At 36.8% G+C, this 23,858-nt stretch overlaps 1 protein-coding gene across 1 annotated transcript; it reads left to right on the top strand.

Moving 5' to 3' along the window:
- Nucleotides 1–431: 431 nt before the first annotated feature.
- Nucleotides 432–22,289, top strand: LOC121948696 (CMP-N-acetylneuraminate-beta-galactosamide-alpha-2,3-sialyltransferase 2-like). Its single transcript, XM_042494102.1, has 8 exons — nt 432–521; nt 16,786–17,165; nt 17,842–17,956; nt 18,044–18,182; nt 20,132–20,325; nt 20,414–20,593; nt 21,327–21,372; nt 22,131–22,289. Exons 2-8 carry the CDS (start codon nt 17,015–17,017, stop codon nt 22,287–22,289), a joined length of 984 nt encoding a protein of 327 aa, XP_042350036.1. The 5' UTR covers nt 432–521; nt 16,786–17,014.
- The last annotated feature ends 1,569 nt before the right edge of the window (nt 22,290–23,858 follow it).

Below are 23,858 nucleotides of genomic sequence, written 5' to 3'. Positions count from 1 at the left end.
AAAAATTCCAAATGAATTATGATGGCCAAACCCCACAGAAATTAAAATCAGATGCTGCAATAACCTATTACACAACGCGTGGTTTAATGCTAATGACACTCGGCTGTTTGTGGGTAATTATTCAGACGTTAGATGGGTTTGGAACGTTCGGCGCCATTTTTAACGGTTTGGAATCCTGTCAGTTTGTCTTCTTCTTCATTGGTTCTTTGTTTTTGAGACGTGTTGCGAAACACATCTGCTGCGGGTACACACCTACACCCCAAAACCCCCAAAACCCACACATCAATACACCCCCTCCACAAGCCTCTCTTCCTGTCAGTTCCCCGCTCCCCGCCCTCGGTAGGCGGGTCGTCTCCGCTCTGCATCCTCATGCCCACAGCTCCACAAAGAGAAGAAAAACCATCCGGGCCGCCGCCGCTTCATGTGAGTCCTCCTCGATTTGTGTCTGAACGGAGCTTTGTGCCGTTTTAACCGGCTGTTGACCGGGACAAGTGTGTGCCCGGACCCGGGTACAGCTCCGGGTACGTGTGTGTGAGTGGCAGCGTGGTTGAAAGTTTGGCTGGAAACTTCGGGGAAGTTTGTACCAAACTTCATGTAGTTTTTGGCTGATTTTTACAGCAGGTTGTTCTCAGGCTGTTTCACCCGTCGTTAGTTGTCGTTGGGTGTTTTTGCGTGTAAAAGTAAACGAGTGTAAAATCCTGTAAGATAAGAGAGGCGGAGAGGAGGTGGGGGACCGAGGGGGACAAACTGTCTTCAGTCTTTCTGTTTCTACTTTCACTAACAACTTCCTCTTACAACTACCATAGTATTTCTATAGCTTGCCTGCTCCTTCTGTGGTGACTTAAGTTCAATGTTATCGGGTAAAATACAAATCGAGACTTCTACACGTCCACCACATATTGTACAGTACTCTGTTACGACTGTGGTTTTCTACTTACCCGTTAACAGGTAGTTGTATCATTGTCGACCAACTACAGTTCACCGTTATAACTCAGGCTACAGTTTGTTGTAGCCCTACACAGTGTATTTTAACTTCATTGTAGCTTTTCTATAATATTTGTTGATCTGTTAGTTGTCTCATAATATTTAAATGGTCATTTATTAGATGCCACTAGTGTACTACAATTATTTATGTTGAGTGCACTGTATTGTGGTATAGTGTATTGTAGTATTTAAATTGAGACCTCTCCACATCTACCACATACTATACAGTATAAAAGTCTATTGCAACTTCATTATGTTGGACTTCTGTAATATTTGTTGATCTGTCAGTTGTTTCATAGCGCTTAAATGGTCTGGTGTCTCTGAGTACAACAATATTTGTAGTGATAGTAATATGTTACTCTGTAGTGGGTTTCTGGTTCCTATACCCGTTAGCAGCAGCCTATAGTCATCTTATTGTAAGCTAATTTATTATAGTTCTGTCACAATTTACCATTCAAACTTAGGTCGCAGTTTGTAGTAGAACTTAGGCGTCTATGTAAACTTGATTACATTGGACTAATCTAGTATTAGTTGATCTGACAGTTGTTTCATAAAACTTAAATGGTCTGTGAAACATTTATTAGATGTCACCAGTATCTCTGTGTACTACAATATTTCATTTTGGTCTATAGTGACTACAGTGTAATTCCTTTATCATACAAATACAAAATCTCTCCACAAAAGTCCACCACATATTGTACAGCACCCCTTTAGTCTTCTATAGTGGGTGTCAGGTTCCAATACCGGTTGGGTGGTACCCTGTAGTTATGTTACTGTGGGCCAAATTTTTCTTATCTTGTGTTCCAGTTCACAGTTATTACTCAGGATACAGTTAGTTGTAGCCCTACACAGTATTTTTGACTTCAATATATCTGACTCTTGTAATATTAGATTATTTGTTTTATAGTATTGAAATGGTCTTTCTGTCTAACAAAGAATTCGATGGCACTGTTGTCTCTGAGTACTACATTATCTTTGTTGTAGTTTACAATAATCTTACAATGTTTGTATTTAACCACTTCTTGAAGTATTTCTTCAGTTTGCCCATGGTTAGTAGTGACTTTGCTATAGTCTACTCTACTTTATGTGATATATATTTTCATAGTATTTATTGTATAAAATTCATTTACTTGTAGCCGATAGTTATTTTATTTTATTGTCTCTTATTGTTGACCATTGTAACTGAGGTTACTGTTGGTTGTTGCCCTACGCAGCCTATTTTAACTTATTTGGCTCAAATAATATAGCTGATCAGTCAGTTGTTTGATTATGTGTAAATGGTCTTTGGAACATGTAATAAGTTGTCCCTCCGTCTTTGAGCAATACAGTTTTTCTGTTAATTATGTACATTACTGTAATCTTCTCTAGTATACAATATTTTTATCATGTTTGTATAGAACCACATAAAGCGCTTTTGTAATATGTTTTTTAGTTTGCCAATGGTCCACAATGACTTAACTGTGCCCTACTATTTATAATGTTTCTTTTTAAGTATTAATCTTACAAAATCCCTTCACTGGCAGCCTGTTGTTATCTTATTATGGGTCCACTTTAGTATAACTTTTCTGAGATGTCCTTCTTGATTATTGTACTTATCTTGACTTTAATCTCCAGTATTTTAGTCACAGCAATACCTGTGATACGCCTGTAATATGTATTAGGCTTAACTTTCTGACTGTATGCTACATGACGGTTTTATTATCTCATATAACTTAGAGTGCTCCTGGAATGAGTCCAAAAACCCAGAAATGAGTTGGCATTTTTGCACTCATGGTTCCCTTGCCTTGAGGTCAAAGGGTTTTTTGAATGTTTTTTTTGTTAGATGCCTGAAATAAGGTCTGTGGTTAACACAATCTTAAGAGGCTTTCAAGTTTTTTTCTGCAACACAAATAAGTAAGTAAATACCTCACTTGAGAGTTTAAGAGCTTTTATGTGTCCTAAAAAAGGGAGTCACTGAATAAGACTACAGAATGTCAGTATGCCGAACACGGCTTTACAGCCTCACGTGGCAGGGATGCGACCGTAGTGTAGTTTTTTAAGCCTGGAAGGGATCATGTGTTTGGTTGTGTGTAAGTTTGTGTGAGTGTCTGTATGTCTGTCCACAGCTTATCTTGCAAAATACTGGACCAATCAGCCTGTTTTTTTTTTTGTGTGCAGACTAATGACTGTATATCGAAGCAGCTCTCATGGTTGCAGTGATTCACAAGAGTTGAAAAACCTGTGTTAGTGAGTATTTTATGGTGTTTGGTTTTGTGTGTGAGTTTATTTACCTGTCTGCAGCTAGTTTACAAACTACTGGACCAATCAGCCTAATATTTTGTGTGCACATTTATGATTGTTTACACAAGGATTTCCTGTGGGTGCAGTTATTCACAATGATTGAAAACCTGTTTTATTGGCTGTTTGATATTGGTGTTTATCTGTATGTTTGCTGCTAATCTAGCAAACTTCTGGACCAATCAGCCTAATATTGTGTGTGCACATTGATGACTGTACACTCAAGGACTTGTTGTGGTTGCGATGATACACAATGGTTAAAAAGCCTGTTTTGTTGTCTGTTTTATATCGTCATGACTGGTGACTCCTCACTCCTTTTAACCTGCTGGTGGGGGCAGCAGTCCTGAGCAAATGCACGTAGCAAAAGCCTTTTTTTCTTTGCTCTCTAGAAGTTTAACTTTTTTTTTAAGAGCATATTCATAACAAAAATTGTTTCCCTTAAAACAAGAAGCCTTGTCATCTGTGTGGCCACATTTTGGCCTTTGGCAAACTGACATCCATAGAAAGTTTGGTCTCATTTTGAACTGCTTTTTTGACCACAAAAAATGAAATTATGTGGAACATTATTAGCCAGTTTTGACCTCTATGTAGACTACTGTGTGTCACTGTATTGTTTTTTCCTATAGTATTCTGATTTGTTGACCTTAATCTATTTAATATTCTCACGGTGTATAAACCATACTGTACACTCCTGTACCATTTTTGTGTTGTTCACAGTTTGGTCTATTTAGACTCTGTACTGTACTGTACTGTACTGTACTGTACTGTACTGTATTATTATCTCATAATATCCCTATAATAATCCTCTTTTGGAAGCCTGTAGTTGTCTTGTTGTCAGCCTCCTTCATCATAATATCCAGTTTCCAGAGATACTTTCCTTCAGAAACACTTAAAATCAAACTATTGATCCTCATGAGGTAATTTAGTGTGACAGCAGCACAAGAAACTAGAGCAGTTGTAGTAAATACTTAAAGACATTGCTAGAATATTTCTTCAGTATTTTTTCTGTCTGTTGTACTCAGCTGCTCTGTGCCAATCTAATTATACTTCAGTGTATTATGATACTCCTATATGAGTTGGTCAGTCAGCTGTTTCTATAGTATTTCTATAATGTTTAGATAATGTTTCTGAGGAATATATATTCTTATTCTATTTTAAATTCTTACTATACTGTATTCTACAATGTGATCATATCTTATAGTATCCCTATGGTATTAGATATCTAGTATTTGTATCTTTTTGTACTTCTTTGTATATTTGAAGATTTTCTGTGCTCCTCAGCTTCTCTGTTTTGATTTTATTATCCTTTTTCTGTAATTTAATCTCCTACACGTGTCCTACAAAAACAACTAAGATAAAATGTATCGACTCCATAATCAAATAAAACGTAAATTATCCCCAGGGAGATGCGTTTTAGCATCAATAATATTTTTTTTAGTATCTTCATGATATTTCTAATTGCGCCTTTTGTACTCAGTCTGATCTTAACTCCCCGTGTTTTTTTTTTTTTGTAGTGTTTGAATATTAATCTAATGTATCAGAGGGACTTTCTTTGGTATGTGTGTTGTTTATGTTACTGACTGTAATCTTATTATATTATAATCTCAAAGTTTTATAGCCTTACAATTTTCTATAAAGTCCTTACAGTGTTTGTATAGAATCATATACAATATAGTATTACAGTAATATTTTCTGTTTCTGTAATTTTTCTGTCTGTAGGTCTTCATTAGACAGTATTTCCATTATAGCAACTGTCTCTCTGATTATATTATACTTTACTGTAATTTAATCTCCTACACTTTACCGTAGGTTTATAAAAGTATGTCTGTAGTACTTGGTCTAGATTGACTTCATGGTACACCACTGTATTATTATCTCTAATAGTGGGCTTTTAGTATAATGGACCACAGTTAGCTGGTGGTCTGTAGTTATCGAATTGTAGGTCTGCTTCCTACAGATTGTCTGTGCAGCTCAGCTGCTTTTTCCTGCTCTGATCCAAATCGAAATCTAAATCTGAAAAAGGGTTACTTCCAAGCAGTGCACCTCAATTTTAAGGACTTTCCTTTTTTAACATAAATTAACATACTAAAAATATATTCAGAGAGGATTAAAATAAGGCATGATTTAAGGACTTAAATTTGTAATTCAAAAATATACAATAAAAAACAGCTAAGATACTTTCAAAAAGTACTGTAACATAACGTATATTTACAATGTAGCTGTAGCTGACTGTAGGTGACTTGGTATTAATACTCATATACTGTGGTATTTCTGTAATATAAACAGAGCAGCAACATACACCATCATTAAAAAAGAGTCACTGACATTTTTCTGTGCAGTTTACATAGACCTTCCCTTTAATGTCTCTGTGTGTGTTGTTGTGGGCAAAGTGCTGAATTAATGATGAGGACTAATTGATGGCAGTTTTGAATGTTTCTTATCTTTCTGTGTTTTTTTGTGTAAAAATTGAATATATTTAATTTTCTGGGATAACCAAAAACAGAGACATTATTTTATCCATCAACAGTTTAATTTATTTTCAAGAAAATGTAGTATATTTTAATGTACTGCATGCCGATGGATATATAGATATGGTAGTACATATTCTTACAGAGTTTATACAGAATCACATATAGCTTTGGTATTAGTGCCTGTGGTTCTTAGTTGGGTCGGACTTCACTGTACTCTACTGTTAAAAAGGGCCCATCTGGTTTGTCTACTTTTTAACCACATCAAAGTACTCCAATTATATTCTGAAACGTTTTTGACTTTATTATACTTCACTGTAATATGATGTTGAATATTTTATTAATTTGATATTTAATGTAATTTATCATATTTCTCCTATGATCTGATCATAAGGTCTGTTTAGTCTGCACTGACCTTACTAACCTTATTTTCATTTCCTGTAGTATTAGAGGACTTACAGTTTTCTTGTAGTATTTCCAACAGACATTGTGCTCTTATGTCCTCTGTAATTAATATTAGTGACTTCATCTATTTGAGGCTGTTTTATCAACCTTTTTTTTGCTTCTGATATTCCCATAAAGGGCTAATCTGCCGTATGGTGAATATCTTATTTATTTTCCTTCAGTCATGTGGTATTTATGGTGAAATGTTTCTTGTCTTTAGTGATGAATTCAGGCTTTTCATTTTTTGTTGTCTGTGATATTCTTATATTACTTCGATGTGTGTGTTCGTGTTTACAGGAGTTTGGTAGTGTTTGATGTGATGTGTTGGTGCGCGTTTACGATATTTAGATTGATGCGACAACTGAAACCAGATACATAACATAATTATAGATGGAGAGACGGGCTGTGTGGTCTGCAAGTCAAACCTCCTCCTCTGTATTTGGACAGATGTAATTATAGAGGCCTGATTCTAAATCTGAACTACAGAGACAGATTGTTACAGACTCAAGTCAGTTTTATTTCTGCAGCTCACAATCGCTCAGATTCCTCAGAAATCATATGACACTTTTAGAGCCTGATAGGATAAAAAAGCGCACAAAAAAAGCTTTGAACAGGAAAAATCGACAAACGTCAGGAAGAGTGATAGAGCAGGGATCCATCAGACAGAATATGTGGACAGGAAGTCGTCTTTACGGAGTAGACAGCTGGACCAAGGGGACAATAACAATACAGAGAGTACAAATGAAATAGTACAGATTTATAATATGTGGTTACGGTGTCTCAGACAGAGTGTGAGAGTCTGACTGTCTGTGAGTCAGTATTCTTACTGGAATTGAGTGTCTCTGAGCAGTCTTTTTTTGAGTCGTTGATGAAGTCACTATTTAAAAGCGTGTGTGTGTCTGTGTCTGTGTGTGTGTGTGTGTGTGTGTGTGTGTGTGTTACTTTTTCCTCTGGGTACTTTTAAACCTTTCCCAGCTCTACTTGAAGCTTCAGCTAGACACTTTTTCCGTCCGGCTCCTGGTCAGTGACACTTGACAGAAATAAGAATGTCTGGTTTCTGCCGTCTTCATGGAAACTAAAACATTCATGCAGAACAGAGTATTTAACCCAAAGTCTTCCTGAACAGAAGCAGAGGGTTGAGTCAGTGTTGGACAGGGTCCAGTAAAAGGCTGAGAAACACGACGAGATGATATAACTCTAAGATGAAACTTTATTTATCCCGAGGGAAATTGCTTTGCAGCAGTTGCAATACAAAGAAGGAAGAGGGAAATATAAAGAGTGCAATATAAAACTTTAAGGTGCAAATCCAAAATAAATACAATGCCAAAATTAGATTAACAGCATGAGTCTGAGAAAATATAAAAATGTAGAGATCAGTCTCGGTGAGTAGTATATGGATATGTGATAGATACTAAAACATTCATGCAGAACTGAGTTGATCTATTTGATTGTTGGCTAAATATTGCACCTATTATCTGAGTCAGGGCTGGGCAATAAACCACTATTGTGTCAATGTCGTGAGACTAAGATTTTGGATTGATAAAATGTCATTATTAAAAAAAAATAATTAAAACGCTAAAGTCAAATTGTTATTTATTTTAAGTTGAGAGGTTGATGTTTTTTCACCTGAGCGAAAGTTGACAAAACTAGACGGTTACTTGTGGTTTAAACAGAAACATTTTTAAGTGTTATAGCTTACACTAAACAGAATTTTAATATCTCAATCAAAACAATAACACAAGACCGACTTAAATGACATCCTGAATTATTGCAGATGGAAATTTGACGAGTTTGCCCCTTATCTGAGTTGAGGGTCTAAAGACAATCAGTCGTATGCTGTACAGATTGTGAAGGAGGCAAAATAAAACTGACTTGACTAGCGACATGGCTCCGGGGATGGCAGTGTTCTTCAGTTGATCGGTCGGTTTACCTCTTTGATCTAGACCAAAATCTCTATTTGGATTGTCATGAAAGTTTGCCCCAGGGGACGGATCCAAAGTAACCCGACATCCTCATTACACACAGTATCATGTTTGTGTCAGCATACAGTGGCTTCTTCACAGTCTGTTGGACATGTTTATTGGTTAAAGCTAAAGACACGCAGCTACTTTAAACAAAGGATTACTACAATTTCCATTTATTAAGCTTCACCTACAACCTGGATTAGTCTCGACCTACAGCAGGTGCACAGTAAGACTTTCACTCTGTGTCTGAAACTCTTCAACTTAATATTGTTTATTTCATTTTCTTTATATAGGTATTGCTTTTGTGTTTCATTTCCTAAAATCAAACTTGATTTTAACATGTTCCAGTTTGTTGTGTTCGAAAGATACATTTGACTGTACTGTGTGCCATTTCTGTGTTTTCACAGCTCGTCAAACTTCTCTCAAATGGTCACAGAGTAAGTTTGCGTTAAACATCATAGCAGTATATCAGTATAGGGACCAGTATTTGTCAAGTGTCTCAGGATCCAGTGACATTTATCCGTCCAGTACTTGTGTTAATCATGAATTCTACATTAACTTTTAACAGAAGAATGACTCGATAGAGCTAGCGAGGCGCTGTCGCTGTTTTTCACTAATTGTTTTGATTACACTCTCAGCTGCAAAGTGATTTCTGACGGCCGTAGTTTAGAGTAATTTAAAATTAAACCAACATTTTTTATGCTTTACTTTATATGTGTGCAGGCAGATAAGCTGTGACTGGTAGACTTTGAGTCTCAGAGACAGTGTGTCTCATCAGGACGTGGAAACTTTTCTGTGATCTCGACCCTCATGACTTAACCGACAGTTAAACAGACAGCAGAGTCTAACAGGCTGCGGCAGTTTCTATTTTTTCATATATCTTCTTTCCTTCCTGACATATAACTGAGGTTCATGGCCTGTGACAGTGTTTGTGTATAAACAAGTACAGTTTAGCCAACATCCCGACTTCAGTTATAGTGCACGTCACTTTCAGGTTTGGCCAGAAAGTCGTCTGTCAGGGTTGGAGAATGGGCAGGGTGGATTAGCGAGTCACATAAACAATAATAGAAAGCAAACATGTGAAGCTGCTCACTGGTTTCAGTTCTTGACTGGTTGAAGAATGTCATTGTCTTGCCACGTCAGGGAGATTGATGCCCCTGAAGCCTGTTCAGTGATCTAATCAATTTTCTGTTGTTAAGAACTAGGGGTCAACCAATATTGGTTTTTCAGGCCTGATTAGACCGATAACTGATGCTTGGAACCGGTATGCATTTACAAAGAAAATTAAAATATTTCTGTTGAAATTTAGAATTTGGATACAAAAAAAATGAAAGAAATTAAAAAAAAAAACATTTAAAAATGAATAAATTTAAAATAGCTCCCTTAGGTTTTAGGAAGTGAAAGTTCCTCCCTTGCTGACACTTTCTTTGCATGTATTGGAGACTGCCTTTCCTGGTGTAATACGCACTGGTAATTAATTAATTTTATTGGCAATCATTAATGATTCGCAAAATGCCAGACATCGGTCCTAATAATTGGCCTGTCCAATAATCTGTCGTCGTCTTTTAAGAAAGCGGCTGAGTAGGGCAGTCCTGCATTTGAAAAATAATAATGCCAATAATTATAATAACTGTTAAAAGAAAAGAGCCTTTTTCTCTATGGTGTGAAAGGTACTATATCTTTTGCTGTGTATTTTAGTACAGTTGCATTTTTGACTATCCTTTTTGTACTTTCTTGATCTGTCGAAAGCACCTGCTGTGGCTGATGTTGGCTTTTCATGGGTTTAATAGCTGTGGCCGGGGTGCACTTTGACTTCACTTTTGCAGCAGCTAATGTGTGATGCATTTTTACCCCTTTACCACCAACATGTGACAGATTCTGTTTTGGTTCTTGCACCTTATTTCAAATCTTTCAGAGCAGTTTGATAAAAATGAAACCTGTTCAGAACCGAAAAAGTTAGTTCTCAGAATCAAAAAATGAACCGTGACTACACCAGTAAGCGTGTCATATTCTACATTCTCTACATGTACTGCGATTCGCTAGTATTGATTATTGAGATTTTCTTTTCCTTCTCAAATAAAAAGAAAAGTTGAATCCTACATTTCTAGAGACCATTAGTTAAATTTCCAAAAGCAATGTGCAGCACGTCAGTCAGTCAGTTTGACATTTATTTCACCTGCATAGAAAAGTGTTAAATAACATGTAGAACAATGATTTTTCAAGTACACCTTTAAATTAACGTGTATTAACCCATGTGTAATATACATGATCAAACTGTACATTAGCGTAAACAAAAAATGTACTTTTAAAAATTAGTAAAAAAAATATCGATTCTGGAGGAAAAAAAGGATTTTTAAAATTGTCCCATTAAGAAAAATCATGACAGATACAAAAATAGATTTTCTTCCCACTTATATTCTTTAGCCACAACTTTTTTGGGGAAAATAATGCAAGCAGCTTCCTCTGTATTGGCTGGCTTGCATTTGTTATCAAGACTAAACCCAAAACACTGACTGACAGGGGCAGGGGCATTTTTCCTTTTTAATAGTCCTGCATTGCATCCCCACTCAGTGTTTCCTCTAGGATTTTTTTCAGCAGCGGGGGCAGGCTCTCCGGGGAGCCGTGGCGGCGTAAACAAATGACGCTTGACTGCAGATTTTAGTTTTATGCCCAGCATAATGCCCCTTTTTATTGAATGGTTGGCATGAAAATCGCTTTTTAAAGGCTGAATGTAAAAATACATCATGGCGTGTATATCGCTTAATGCTATCAATTAGTTTACTCACGTTAGCGACACTGAGTTGAGTTGGCACCGGGCCCAATTAACTTAAGCTACGTAACCTTAGCTGGCCATCAATATTTTTGAGAATGTTTATTTAACAAATAAAATCTATTATAAGTTTTCTTAAGCTAATAAGTCTACCTTTTCTCCGGTAAGTTGCACGCTATTTTCAAGCTGACACTCCTCTGACTCTCCGACCTGATGCCTGGATGCGAGTAGCTAATTAATGTCGGCACCAGTTAGTTCTGTTGGGGGGTGGGAGGGGGCGGTGGTATCTACCCCAAAGAGTAGACACGGAGCAAGATAGTTATCTGCCTCAGCACTCGCGACACCCAACGCAGTGCAGGACTGTGCTGTGATGCGGCGGTGGTGTATTTGCAATTTAAAAAAAAAAACAACCAAAAAAAATGACATTTAAAGGAGCGGCGGATAGGATTTAGGAGTGGCGGGCCGCCACTCCTAAATGAGTGTAGAGGAAACACTGCCACTACTTGTAGTTGCCGTCTTTCTCAGCTCAGCTATCTGTTCCACCAGACTGATCACGAAAGACACGTCTTGTACACCACAATACAGCCTCTCTGTACCAGTTTAAACAAACAGCAGCGTCTGTATTTCTGACGGTATTGAAAATCATACTTGAAGAATTTTTTCGATACCCTGGTATACTATGATAACATAATACCGCTTAAGCGTAGAGTCTTATCATTCCTGTTTTTCAGCTGTGTAAACAGAACAAACTAAGAGAGAAGATAATTAAGTGTAAATCTTAATCACTCTGGCCGCATATGGGAGAACTGACATCATTGTTCTTCTGTGGTATTATTATTTCCCAGCTCGTTGCTGTACTCCCAACAGCAGAGCAGCTGGTTCCCATTCTGGTGTCAACAAAGAGGTCAGAGGTCACAGAAAGAGAGAGAGAGAAAGGAAGCAGTCCTCTCACATGGGTTTCTGTGTACAGGAAACCACGTGACCTTTAACCTTGTCATCCCCCCTCCTCCCTCTAAACCTTAAAATAACAGACACTGTGACTTAGCTGATAGCCATTAACCCTCCACTGTCCTGTAAACTCTCCCTCTCATACTCAGTTCACATTAAGTCTTGTTGTTTCATCCATGTTGGTCAGTCTGAACGAGTAACTGTGCGTCTGGTGGTTCCCTTACTGTAAATTCTCATTTCAAAGCTTTTTTAATCAAATTACATTTGCCTGTAACAGGAATGTTAAACTTTACTGTTCCTAACAGCGCTTGGTGATATAGGCTGAAAATTGTATTGCATTATATTTAGGCTGTATCTTGATACAGGATATATATTTGGGTATTTTTCAATCTCCTCAAAAGCACTTAATTAATGCTGGAACTGGGAGACAGAATTGAACATTGCATTTTTTTTAAACAAAACTCCCTCTTTGATGTGACAATATTGTAGGAATGACCATTGGCGCTTTGAATATGTATTAACACAATTCCATTTTTGATCAATAATCATTAGTAATGTAGATTTAATGACTAAGTGAGTAAAGGCAAGTATTAAAACAAGTAGAACTGTCTGATAAGTTGAGAAAAGTACATCACTTTACTGTAATACATCCTTTAAAATCAGGAAAAAACACTATTTTCATATCACGATATTACAATGTCAAATATCAAAGACAATATATAGTCTCATATCTCAATAAAATGTAATATCTTTATATTGCCCAGCCCTTGTACCTAAATTCAATAATAACATGACTGTTAGTAATGGGGGGTGTAATGATACATCGATCTGGATTGATTCAGGACTTAAGTGATACATGTTGTAATATCATAAATACAATATGAAAACACTCATATGCATCAACATCTTTAAGGTACTCCTTTATTCCCACGGCATGTCTGTCACCATTTCCAACCAAGCACATCTCCTTCCTGAGTATTTTAGCAGTACTAGCAGCCCAGGCAGCCAAAAGCGATCTATCAGATAAAACAGATTCTGACACATAGACTTTTTTACATTTTTGCTGAAAAAGGTAATAAATCACAACATATTGCAATAAGTCATATCACAATCCTCAGCATGTGACAAAACATGGAAAATTTCAATAATATTGTAGTGTGACTTAAATTTTGTGATAATATTGTAATGTGGTGCCTCTGGTGAGACTGAACCCTAATGAATACATTAAAATTCAGCAAAATAGGATGAGCGAATAGGATTGTCTTGACATGTCTATAGCTGTAAACAATGAGGACATTCAGTCGTCTCTGACTCCGGGGGGACTTCAGTACTTTAATTTGTCATGTGCTTGTGCTTCATGCTTTTCCTTTACTACAGATATTTTGTGTTTTTATAAACACTCAAACACTGCAGATGCTCTTTCTTTCTCTGTTCTGCACCACTCTGGCCTCTGTTACTTACCACCACATTTTAAAGCTGTTGTTTATTCTGCGCTGCTTTGTGTACAATGGCAAAACTAAAACAAAATTGCACTTATTTGACCAAAATGCGAGTCGACTTTGAGGCTTCTCTGCCGATGATTCTATCATATTATATCTGAATGAAACAAAGTAACATTCAACATCCAAAAGTCCCCTCTGTTACCTAAAGTGCTTGATAAAACCACAGAGTTGTGTGATGTGAAGTCTGAAAAGGATGAGAAACTGAAAAGTGACTGTTGTTTTAGGCTTCAAACAACTCCTCACTCTTCACTGTTTGTTCACTAATCTGTTTACTTATTCAAATAATTAATTTTTAACAGAGTCATCGATCCTTGTGTTTTCTGTGTGGACTCCAGATCAAACATCTGGCTGATCACTTTGTCTCGAACTGTGCTAAAGCCCTTTGTACCACAGCAGGTTTGCACAGTCAACATGGCACACAGTCAACGTCTGTGCTGACATGCTAATACAGGTGCTATTCCAGTAGCACAGCTTCCTGTCGGGAACTTTCCCAACTTTTTCTCATGACAGCACCGCCCTCTCCCGCCTTGGGAAGATACAGATATCGTGAACAAATATGTGTGTGTTGAAATGTTAATCAGTATTTGCCCTGACTCGTCTCAGCTGGTCATGTTTTCCATAATCAAAGTTAGAGAGGTTGAGGAGGAGAGGTAGTGTAGGAGGTGTTACAGAAGTGTTGAGCCAGTTTCCAGGAAGGAAATACACAACATTTTTGCTTTCTCGCTTTCTGTAAGTATTTTTGCCTTTTAGACGAAGTGGCTGACACACAGAGAATCATTTAAGTGAAGAGACAAAAACGCTCTGTGATGATTGTCAGCTGGACATTTGTGTCGCTGTGGTTGAGTAATTGGTTATTATTTGCTACACCTTCTATACTACACTGACATAGAGAATCTGCTTAACAGGACTGCAGCGGTTTACCAGTTTCATCGTATGAAAAAATGCAAGAAATCTCACTGGTATATCTCGTTTCCTCCTTGACTACTCGTCAGACTTTTTGCACTTGCTTGCCTTAAAGACACGTTTAAAGTTTTAATTATGATAAAACATTTGTTCAACCAAAATTTATTCTGTTTTTATTCCTTAAACATAGTTCCCATGCATCCTTAAAAAGTCTTAAAAGGCACTGAATTCATTAATCTAAAAAAAGGCTTTAATTGGCATTAAAAGTCTTAAAAATGCTAAGACAAACAGTGTTTCCTTTGTGTGGCGGTAGCTGATGGTAGAGGCAGGGGGCGGCAAACTTTGAGATAGAGATAGATGGACTTTGTTGTCCACCTAAGAGGAAATTTGGCCTTGCTCAGGCACTGCAAAGCTACATATAAACTGTTTATATAATAATAAATAATCAAATAATCTGTTTTGTTTTGTTTTTGCGCGTGTGTGTCTGTTTTATCATTCTGTGTCCCCTCTCTAAACTCTAAAGGTTTTGCAGTTCCACTAAAACAGCACATATGGGACTCTGAGCTGTGGCCAGAGGCATAATATTTTTGGGTTGTCTGTACCTTCGTCCGTACATTCATCCGTTAGTTTGTCCATTCGTGCATGTCCCATTCTTGTGAATGCCATATCTCAAAAAAAGTTAGTCTAAGTTCCTTCAGCATCAATTTGAGGAGTTTGTGTGCGGGGTGAATAAGTGATCTGTTATAATTGTAAAGGCAGGGAGGGGTTGTGGATCGAGAGGTGGCACGGTTGGTGACTGGTTGTGTCTTAGCCCTCCTCCCAGCCCTGCCCATTTTTGATACTTCTTTCAGATTCCAGTGAGGAGGCACCCAAGCCAAACATGGGGGGTTTAGTGACTCTTATGTCACTCACCCTAACCCAAAATGTAGAATTAACTCTTTACAGAGTGAAATTTGTATCAACACCACAAACACCATCAACTCCTGAATTTGAAATCTCCTCAATTCACTTTGTAGTTTATTAAATTGTTTTTTTTTCAAGGAGAAGGGATAATTAAGTGATGAATTCAACATAGTCAACCAAAACAGGTTGAAAATAACGTGTGTTTAACTTCTCTCTGTGTTGAGCCTTGTCCTGATGTAACCTTTATGTTAATGTGACACATTCAGTTCAAACTTGGCTTGTGTTTTAGTTTTACAGAAATGTCACAGGTCCAGCCTTGTCAGATTTATGTCAGGACTTGTATGCTTAAAGTTCATTCAGTGGTGAGACAGACGTGTAAAATTCACATCACATGTAAGTAACAAGTTTCAGGTCGGAAAGGAGCTTTGGAGCTTCAGAAGGAAAACTAATGCTATTAGTGCTAAATGTGTGCGCTTGTGTTGAAGCAGTTTCTGCAAATGTTATGAAATAATAAATATTCAGTTACACAACAGAGTAGTGAAGGAATACACACACACACATACACAGATCAGCTGATTCAGAGTGTGCGCACACACACACACACACACACACTCACACACAGTGAGAGAGAGACATTGAAGCATACAGGAGGAGAGAGCGAGCTGAAACAGGAGAAGCTGAACTGAATCCAGATCTGATTGGTATTCAGAGAGTGAGTCTGTCTGCAGGGAGACATTCCTGCAGGAGGAGAAGGGGAGGTGGGGTGTGGGAGGAGGAGGAGGAAGAGGGAGGAAGAGGGTGACTCCATTCATCAGCAGAAATCAAAAGCTGGACCTCTCTTCCTCTTCCTGTGTTTTTCAAGGTATCAGGCAGTGTGTTTGCTGTTGCTGTAGCCTAGATGATGTCATGATTTCTGAAAAAAACTCTTCTGTCATTATCAGCACCAACATGTGTGGTTATAATACAGGCTTCATGTTCTTCAGGTTGAACGTCACTTTTTTAATTTTTTTTTTTTTTTTACTGTTTTTGGTCATTTTCTAGTTGTGATTGGAGTTTCCTGAGAGTAAAGAGAAGCTTTGGTGATTTCATCTCTGTTGTTGCTTTGCACGTTGTTTGCTGTGGATGATTTAATTTTTAAATTTGGTTTGTTATGGATAATTAGTTTGTCATCTGTAATTTGTATTGGATGAATAATTTAAAATTAATTTGTATTAGATAAATAATGTGCTATTGTTTGCTCAGGAAAATTATATACAGAGTTTGTTATGAACTATTATTTTGTCATTAGTTATTATGAATAAATAGTTTGTTAAAGTTTATTATGGGAAATGAATTTTAATGAATTATTTACTATAGGTAAGTTACAGTTATTGGATAACTGATTTGTTAAGTTTGTTTTGGATAACTAGCTTGTTATGGATAATTATGTTATCACACAGATTATTGTGAAGAAATAATTTGTTTTGAATAGATGTATTGGACTATCATTTTTTGGTTACACAGTTTTTATGAATTATTATTTTTTATAGATTATTATGGATAATTAATTTGTAATGAATAGTTTATCATTGATAATAGATTTGTCATGTCACTGTGTCACTGTGTCTCTCTGTCCGACCCAGGTGTGACCATAGATCCCGTCTCCACCAATCGTAAAGCAGTGTGGTGCACAGGACAGGAAGTTCAGGCTTCATGGAGATGAAGCTGTGTGGAGAGATCACAGGACGAACGAAAAAGTCCAGATGACAACAATGACCAAATATGCTGACATAGCAGGCTGAACGTTGGATTGACAGCTCAACAACACACCCTTCTTCCTCCTGCCACCACCCGCTCATTGTCCGTCCAGCCATGTTGTTGAGGAGGAAGCTGTGCGTTGCCGTGGTGATCGCTGCCATCCTCTTCCTAATGCTCGCCAGTCAGAGCATCCAGAGGAGACACTTCCTGCCTCTGTCATTAGCTCTGCCCATCAGCAGGGCCACGCCCACCAGCAGGGAGGCAGGTGAGGAGCTGATGACAGCATCACTAGCCTAAAAAAAGTCAGAAACTAAAAGTGTGACAAGACTTAAAAGAAAGGTTTAAAGTGTTCAGTCAAGACAGAAAATATCCAAGACATGACCTGAAAGTTGCTGTTTTGATCAATATTCAAAGAAGAGCGTCCAAAGAGTTCATACTGTTTTGATAAAATTGGTTCCCTGTTTAGTTTAAATGAGGTTTATATTCTACACATTGAAACAGCTTGTGTTGTGCTTCTGTTAAAAAAATAGTAGTTGTGGTTGTAGTGTTACTTTCTTTAAATGCCTTTAGCAAATGTTTAATCAAAACTGAAACTCTCAACATCATATACAGCAAGTGAAGTCAAGTGAAAATTTAAATTACAAATAAAAAATAAAAAGAGCTCCCAGAGGTTTTACAAAGTAAACGTTCCTCCCATGCTAGCACTTTCTCTGTCCTTATTAAATAATTAATTTTATTGACAATCATAAGAATGAAAGGCAGATACAGATAACCGCCAAAATGCCAAATATCGGCTCCAATAATTGGCCAGGCAGATAATTTGTCGACCTCTAGTACTATTAGCAGTAGCAGTGATTTGACTGTTTCACAGCGATGATATCAGTGTTAGCGGAGCTCCCATGATGCAGTGTTGTCTGAATCTGTCTTCTTGTATTTTGCAGTAGTCAAACCCACCGCCCCCCCTGCTGCTCTGACCCCTGACCATCCCAGGACAACCCCTCCGCCCAGGACCACCCAACCTGAAGCAGAGGAGAAGCCTGTAGAGCATAACCTGAGGTAACGCCACGCAGGAGGTCACAGACTCTGTATCCCATAATTCACTGTTTTGTCTCTGTCTTATTCCTCTATGTCGTCCTGATGCAGGTCATGTGGTTGTACTGAGTCCTGTATTTCAGACCTGGGGGGGTCAGAATGGTTCAGCCGACGCTATGACCCCAAACAGCAGCCCATCCTCAGAGATACCAACAACAAATTTGACCCTGATGCGCTCAAATGGTGGCTGGTAAGGAAACATTCAGATAACGTACAGTTTCGAATAATGTTACTGGTGGTCCTTCTACTTGAGGATTTATTATGACAATTATGTTTATGAATCTCTCTGAGGTTTGATATCGAGTTTAAAAAATGAGTACTTTAACTTCTCATATGTCATTTTAATGACATACATACTGTGACCTTTTTGACATTTTACAAGTCATATTGATTGCCATTATGAATGTCAAAAAAAAAAAAAAAGTGATGAAATAGTATGCCATCAAAAAAGTCACAGTATAGTGTTGCATCGAAAGAGCACAAAAAGGCATAATATATTATGTAGTTGAAATCTCATTAGAAAAGTATGGCATAGTCTAGTATGTAAAAACGTCATAAAATAGTCCAAATATTGCATGCTGTCAAAGTCTAACAAAAAAAAATCATAGTGTAGTATGATTTTTTTTTTCATTTTTATGACAAGTGTAGTATGTCATCAAAAATGTCAATAAAATGTCTCAGCATGGTATGCCATCAAAGCAAAAAAACTTGTTGTGTAGGATGTCATCAAAAATCATAGCACAGTTTGCCATGAAAAGTGTCATGTTGAAAAATCGACCAAAAACAACATAGTATAGTATGTCGAAAAATGCCTGAAAATGACAAGTCCAAAAAAGAGTTGAAAACCGCTTAGTATAGCATGTCGAGACACGTCATAATATAGTATGATGAAAAAACTGCCAAAAATGTCATAATATAACATGTTGAAAAATCCACCGAAAACGACAGTGTGGTATGTCGAATAATATCAAAATATGACATGTCCAAAAAGCAGCTGAAAACTGCTCAGTATATGTTGACACACCCCATAGTAGGAGAAAAAAAACGTTAAAAAATACCAAAATATAGCATGTAAAAATCGACCGAAAACAACAGAGTATAGTACGTCATCAAAAATGTCATAAAAACTTAATTTTAGTAGTATTCCATCCAAATCTTGCTAAAAAAGTCATGATAAAGTATTTCATCAAATGGCATAAAAAAAATTAATCAAAGTAATAGTCGGTCATCAATAATCTCATGAAAAATGTATAGTGTAGTGTGTCATTGAAATAGCACGAAAAACTTAAATCATACATAATACACTCTGTCATAAAATTCTAATATAGAAAAGTCAAGGTTAGTATTTGATCAAAATGTAATCAGAAAAGTCATAGTATAGTATGTCATCAAAATGGCACAAAAAAAGTCCAACCAAAACATTCTTTTTCCACAGTAGCTAAGAAATAAGATCTTCAGGTGTCCTTTTTGGCTTTCTCTGGTAAGTGATTGTGGTGGAAAAGCAATCACAAAGTGTGAGCCTCTATGCAGAAAATGAATGCAGGCTGCACATTAAGTGACCGGTCAGCACTCAAGTGATGTGTCAACACTGAGAATTGTTAAATCAGCTCATTCACAGACACAAATTGTTGAAGAGTTTGTAAAATAATGCATGGTGGCCATACATTGTTTTTCAGTAAATAGTTAGGACCGTTCATAAAAATCTGTATTATCAAGAAATATAAATAGAAAAGTCTTAAATTTGTTTCTGTGGAAGCTGTCTGGATGAAGAGACAAATGACTGAGTGTTTTTCCTGCATTTATAGATTAAGTCCTGCTGCAGAAACCATTAGTAGATTAAAGGTGGGGGCTGTAGGGGGGGGGGGGGAGGGGGTGGAAATACTGCTAGCATCATCAGTCTGATCCACAATACTGTATATACTTATACTGTGTGAGCTAAAACAACAACCAGAGCTGAGTGTTGTTCAAAACAGGTTTTAAAGCATAAAACACAGAAAGGAATAAAAAACAGCTTTTTGAGCTGTTGGAAAGTATATGTGTATATGTATTTATATGTTTTTTTAAGGAGCTTGACTTCCAGAATATGAATTTAAAAAGCATTTATGTGTAAATATTTCGATTTCCTCCACTTCTCCACAGAGTCTTCAGCGGTCTGGTAATGACCAGACTCTAGAGAAAGTGATGTCAGACATGTTCAAGGTCATTTCCCCGCCCACTGTGGACTTCAGGCCCCTCCCTTCTCATTGCCGTAGTTGCGCCGTGGTTGGCAACTCGGGCAACTTACGGCAGTCAGGAAACGGCATCCTGATCGATTCCCACAACTCAGTTCTCCGGTGCGTGTGTCCATACAAACACAAATCTAAGCCTCCTCTTCATCGTACTATTCCTCCTCCTCATCTTCCTTACTTGAATCCTTTCCAGGATGAACAAGGCGGTGACTCGGGGATTTGAGAAAGACGTTGGGAATCGAACAACGCATCACTTCCTGTACCCGGAGAGTGCAGTGGATGTTGGCCATGGCGTCAGCCTCGTCCTGCTGCCGTTTAAACTCAGAGACCTGGAGTGGCTGACCAGTGCACTGTCCACCGGTGAAGTTAAAATGTAAGAAATATTTATACAAATATATTCAAAATGTAGCAAATACAGAGAGAAAAACACTCAGTTTATTAGGTAAATCTATCTAATAGGCTAATACACCTGTCCTGTCCTGGGGCAATATGATATAAATAGAAATAACAAAATCTGAAAAACACATAAGAAAATATGTTTATAATGTAGCATTTATTTAAAAAATTTATTTATTAAAAAACTATATTTTTCAGAGAATAGACATATCCAAATGCACATTATTCAAAATATATTACAAACGTTAGAAACAGAAACATGGATAGTACAAATACAAAATATACATGTACATCAATATGTATTAATAATTTACTGTATGTTTAATTTGCACCAGATAGAATGAATTTGGCATAAAAGCACCTACCAGTGGACAGTATACTAATGTAAACAAAGAGCAGATAAAAACATGCTTTCCGGCCTAAAATGCATACTTATGTAGTCAAAACTTAACACATATCATGAACACAAACAGGGCTGAAATGAGTACTGAGTCTGTTCACCTGCACGGTATATTTTTGGTCACATACAGAAATGATAATAGATGTTTAGAAACTCACAATGGGGCTGATTATTAACATGTATTAAATGAATATTGACATCAGGAGTTTATACAATAAAATGCAAGTAGAGAGAAACATAAAAAAACTGTATTTTAATATGCAGTATTCAAAATATATTTTGACCAGTTATTATTTCTATATGTGTTTAGGACCTACATGAGGGTCAAAGAGCGAGTGGAGGCGGATAAAGACAAGGTATGATAAACCCTTTGAACTCTCCAAAGCACACTGTTAAAATTCTGCTTTTGTTGTTACGATCAATTTTTGCTGCCTCAGCACTGTTTTCAATTGTTTTTCTGGAGAAAGTCTCTTCTTCTGCTATTAAGTTTCAGTCAAGTTATAGATTTATCAGTTCCACATTTTATGTATTTGTATGATTTAAAGGTGTAATTTAAGATTTTATTCTGATATGTTGTTGTATCTCACGTTTGCAGTTTCATTTTACTCTTAAAGTGATGAAAATATCATGCAACAGATATTTTTGCAGGTACATAAAAAGCTCACAAACAGTTTGGTTTTTATAACTTCAAAACATAACTTTTATCACAGATGTCTATTGAATGCTCTTTTCCACCTTCAATTACTCTCATCATACAGCTAAACCTAAATTATTTTGATAATCAAAATGTAAAGCACAGGAATAGCAGAAAAGAAGAGCAAATTCAACAAAGTAAATTAAAATAAATTTTTTTACATAACAAAAATTTTTTTTTCCAAAGTTTTTGTCTTCAAGTTCAGTTTTTTGAGAAAATTCATTTGTACTAATGAAATTTAACTGCATTTGCTTATCGAAATGCAAAATATATTAAAAAAAAAAAAACAGCCAGAGAGCAGATGAACTCTAAACACATTAAACATGTTAAAATGGAAAGTGTGTGTGTGTGTGTGTGTGTGTGTGTGTGTGTGTGTGTGTGTGTGTGTGTGTGTGTGTGTGTGTGTGTGTGTGTGTATAGGTTCTGGTGGTGAACCCGGTGTTTTTCAAGTATGCTCACGATCGGTGGACCGAAGGACATGGTCGCTACCCATCCACAGGCATGTTGGCCATCATCTTCGCTCTGCACACCTGTGACAAGGTAAGAAGGAGGGGGTGGAGTCTGCACCGTCATCTCTAGTATTCTCAAACTACACACAGTATGGTCAAAATTTATTTTTTAGTCAAACTTAAGTTGTCACTACAAACTGTAGTAAAAAGCAGAGAGAAAAGACTGGACTAGTATTGCGAAAAAAGTCCAATTTTGACCCCTCCTAAGAACAGCTGAAAATAACATAGAATAGGTTGTAGAGACGCGTCATACTATACAAAGTGGAATAAAGGTCCAAAAAGGCCAAAACCCTCATAATTTAGCATGTCAAAAAAATGGCCAAAGAGGCAATATTATAGTATGTTGAAAAAAGTCAAATTTTGACCCCTCCTAAAAATGGCTGAAAATGAAATAGAATAGCTTGCACAGATGCGCCACACTGTGCAAAGTGGGAATTATGGTCCAAAAAGGCCATAAACCTCATAATTTAGCATGTCAAAAAAAATGGCGAGAAAGGCAATAGTATATTATGGCGAAAAAAGTCAAATTTTGACCCCTCCTAAAAATGGCTGAAAATGACTTAGAATATCTTGTAGAGACGCGTCATATTATAAAAAGTGGGAATAAAGGTCCAAAAAATGCCAAAAACCTCATAATTTAGCATGTCAAAAAAATGGCGAAAAAAGTCAAATTTTGACCCCTCTTAAAAATGGCTGAAAATTACCTAGAATTACTTGTAGAGACACGTCACATTGATCAAAGTGGGAATAAAGGTCCAAAAAATGCCAAAAATCTCATAATTTGGCATGTCAAAAAAATGGCAAGAAAGGAAATAGTATAGTATGGCGAAAAAAGTCAAATTTTGACCCCTCCTAAAAATGGCTGAAAATGACCTAGAATAGCTTGTAGAGACGCATCATATTATAAAAAGTGTGAATAAAGGCCAAAAAAAGTGCAAAAACCAAATAATTTGTCATGTCAAAAAAAAATGGCAAGAAAGGCAATAGTATAGTATGGCGAAAAAAGTCAAATTTTGACCCCTCCTAAAAATGGCTGAAAACGACTAAGAATAGCTTGTAGAGACGCGTCATATTATAAAAAGTGTGAATAAAGGTCCAAAAAGGCCAAAAACCTCATAATTTGGCATGTCAAAAAAAATGGTGAGAAAGGCAATAGTATAGTATGGCGAAAAAAGTCAAATTTTGACCCCTCCTAAAAATGGCTGAAAATGACCTAGAATAGCTTGTAGAGACGCGTCATATTGGTCAAAGTGGGAATAAAGGTCCAAAAAATGCCAAAAACCTCATAATTTGGCATGTCAAAAAAAATGGTGAGAAAGGCAATAGTATATTATGGCGAAAAAAGTCAAATTTTGACCCCTCCTAAAAATGGCTGAAAACGACTTAGAATAGCTTGTAGAGACGCGTCATATTATAAAAAGTGGGAATTACGGTCCAAAAATGCCAAAAACCTCATAATTTAGCATGTCAAAAAAAATGGTGAAAGAGGCAATAGTATAGTATGGCGAAAAAAGTCAAATTTTGACCCCTCCTAAAACTGGCTGAAAATGACTTAGAATAGCTTGTAGAGACGCGTCATATTATAAAAAGTGGGAATAAAGGTCCAAAAAATGCCAAAAACCTCATAATTTAGCATGTC

This window comes from Plectropomus leopardus, chromosome 2 (genome assembly GCF_008729295.1).
Source record: "Plectropomus leopardus isolate mb chromosome 2, YSFRI_Pleo_2.0, whole genome shotgun sequence".
In the NCBI taxonomy this organism is placed as follows: domain Eukaryota; kingdom Metazoa; phylum Chordata; class Actinopteri; order Perciformes; family Serranidae; genus Plectropomus; species Plectropomus leopardus.
Note: the sequence above shows the minus strand (reverse complement) of the source record. Positions and strands in the feature narration are given on the sequence as shown.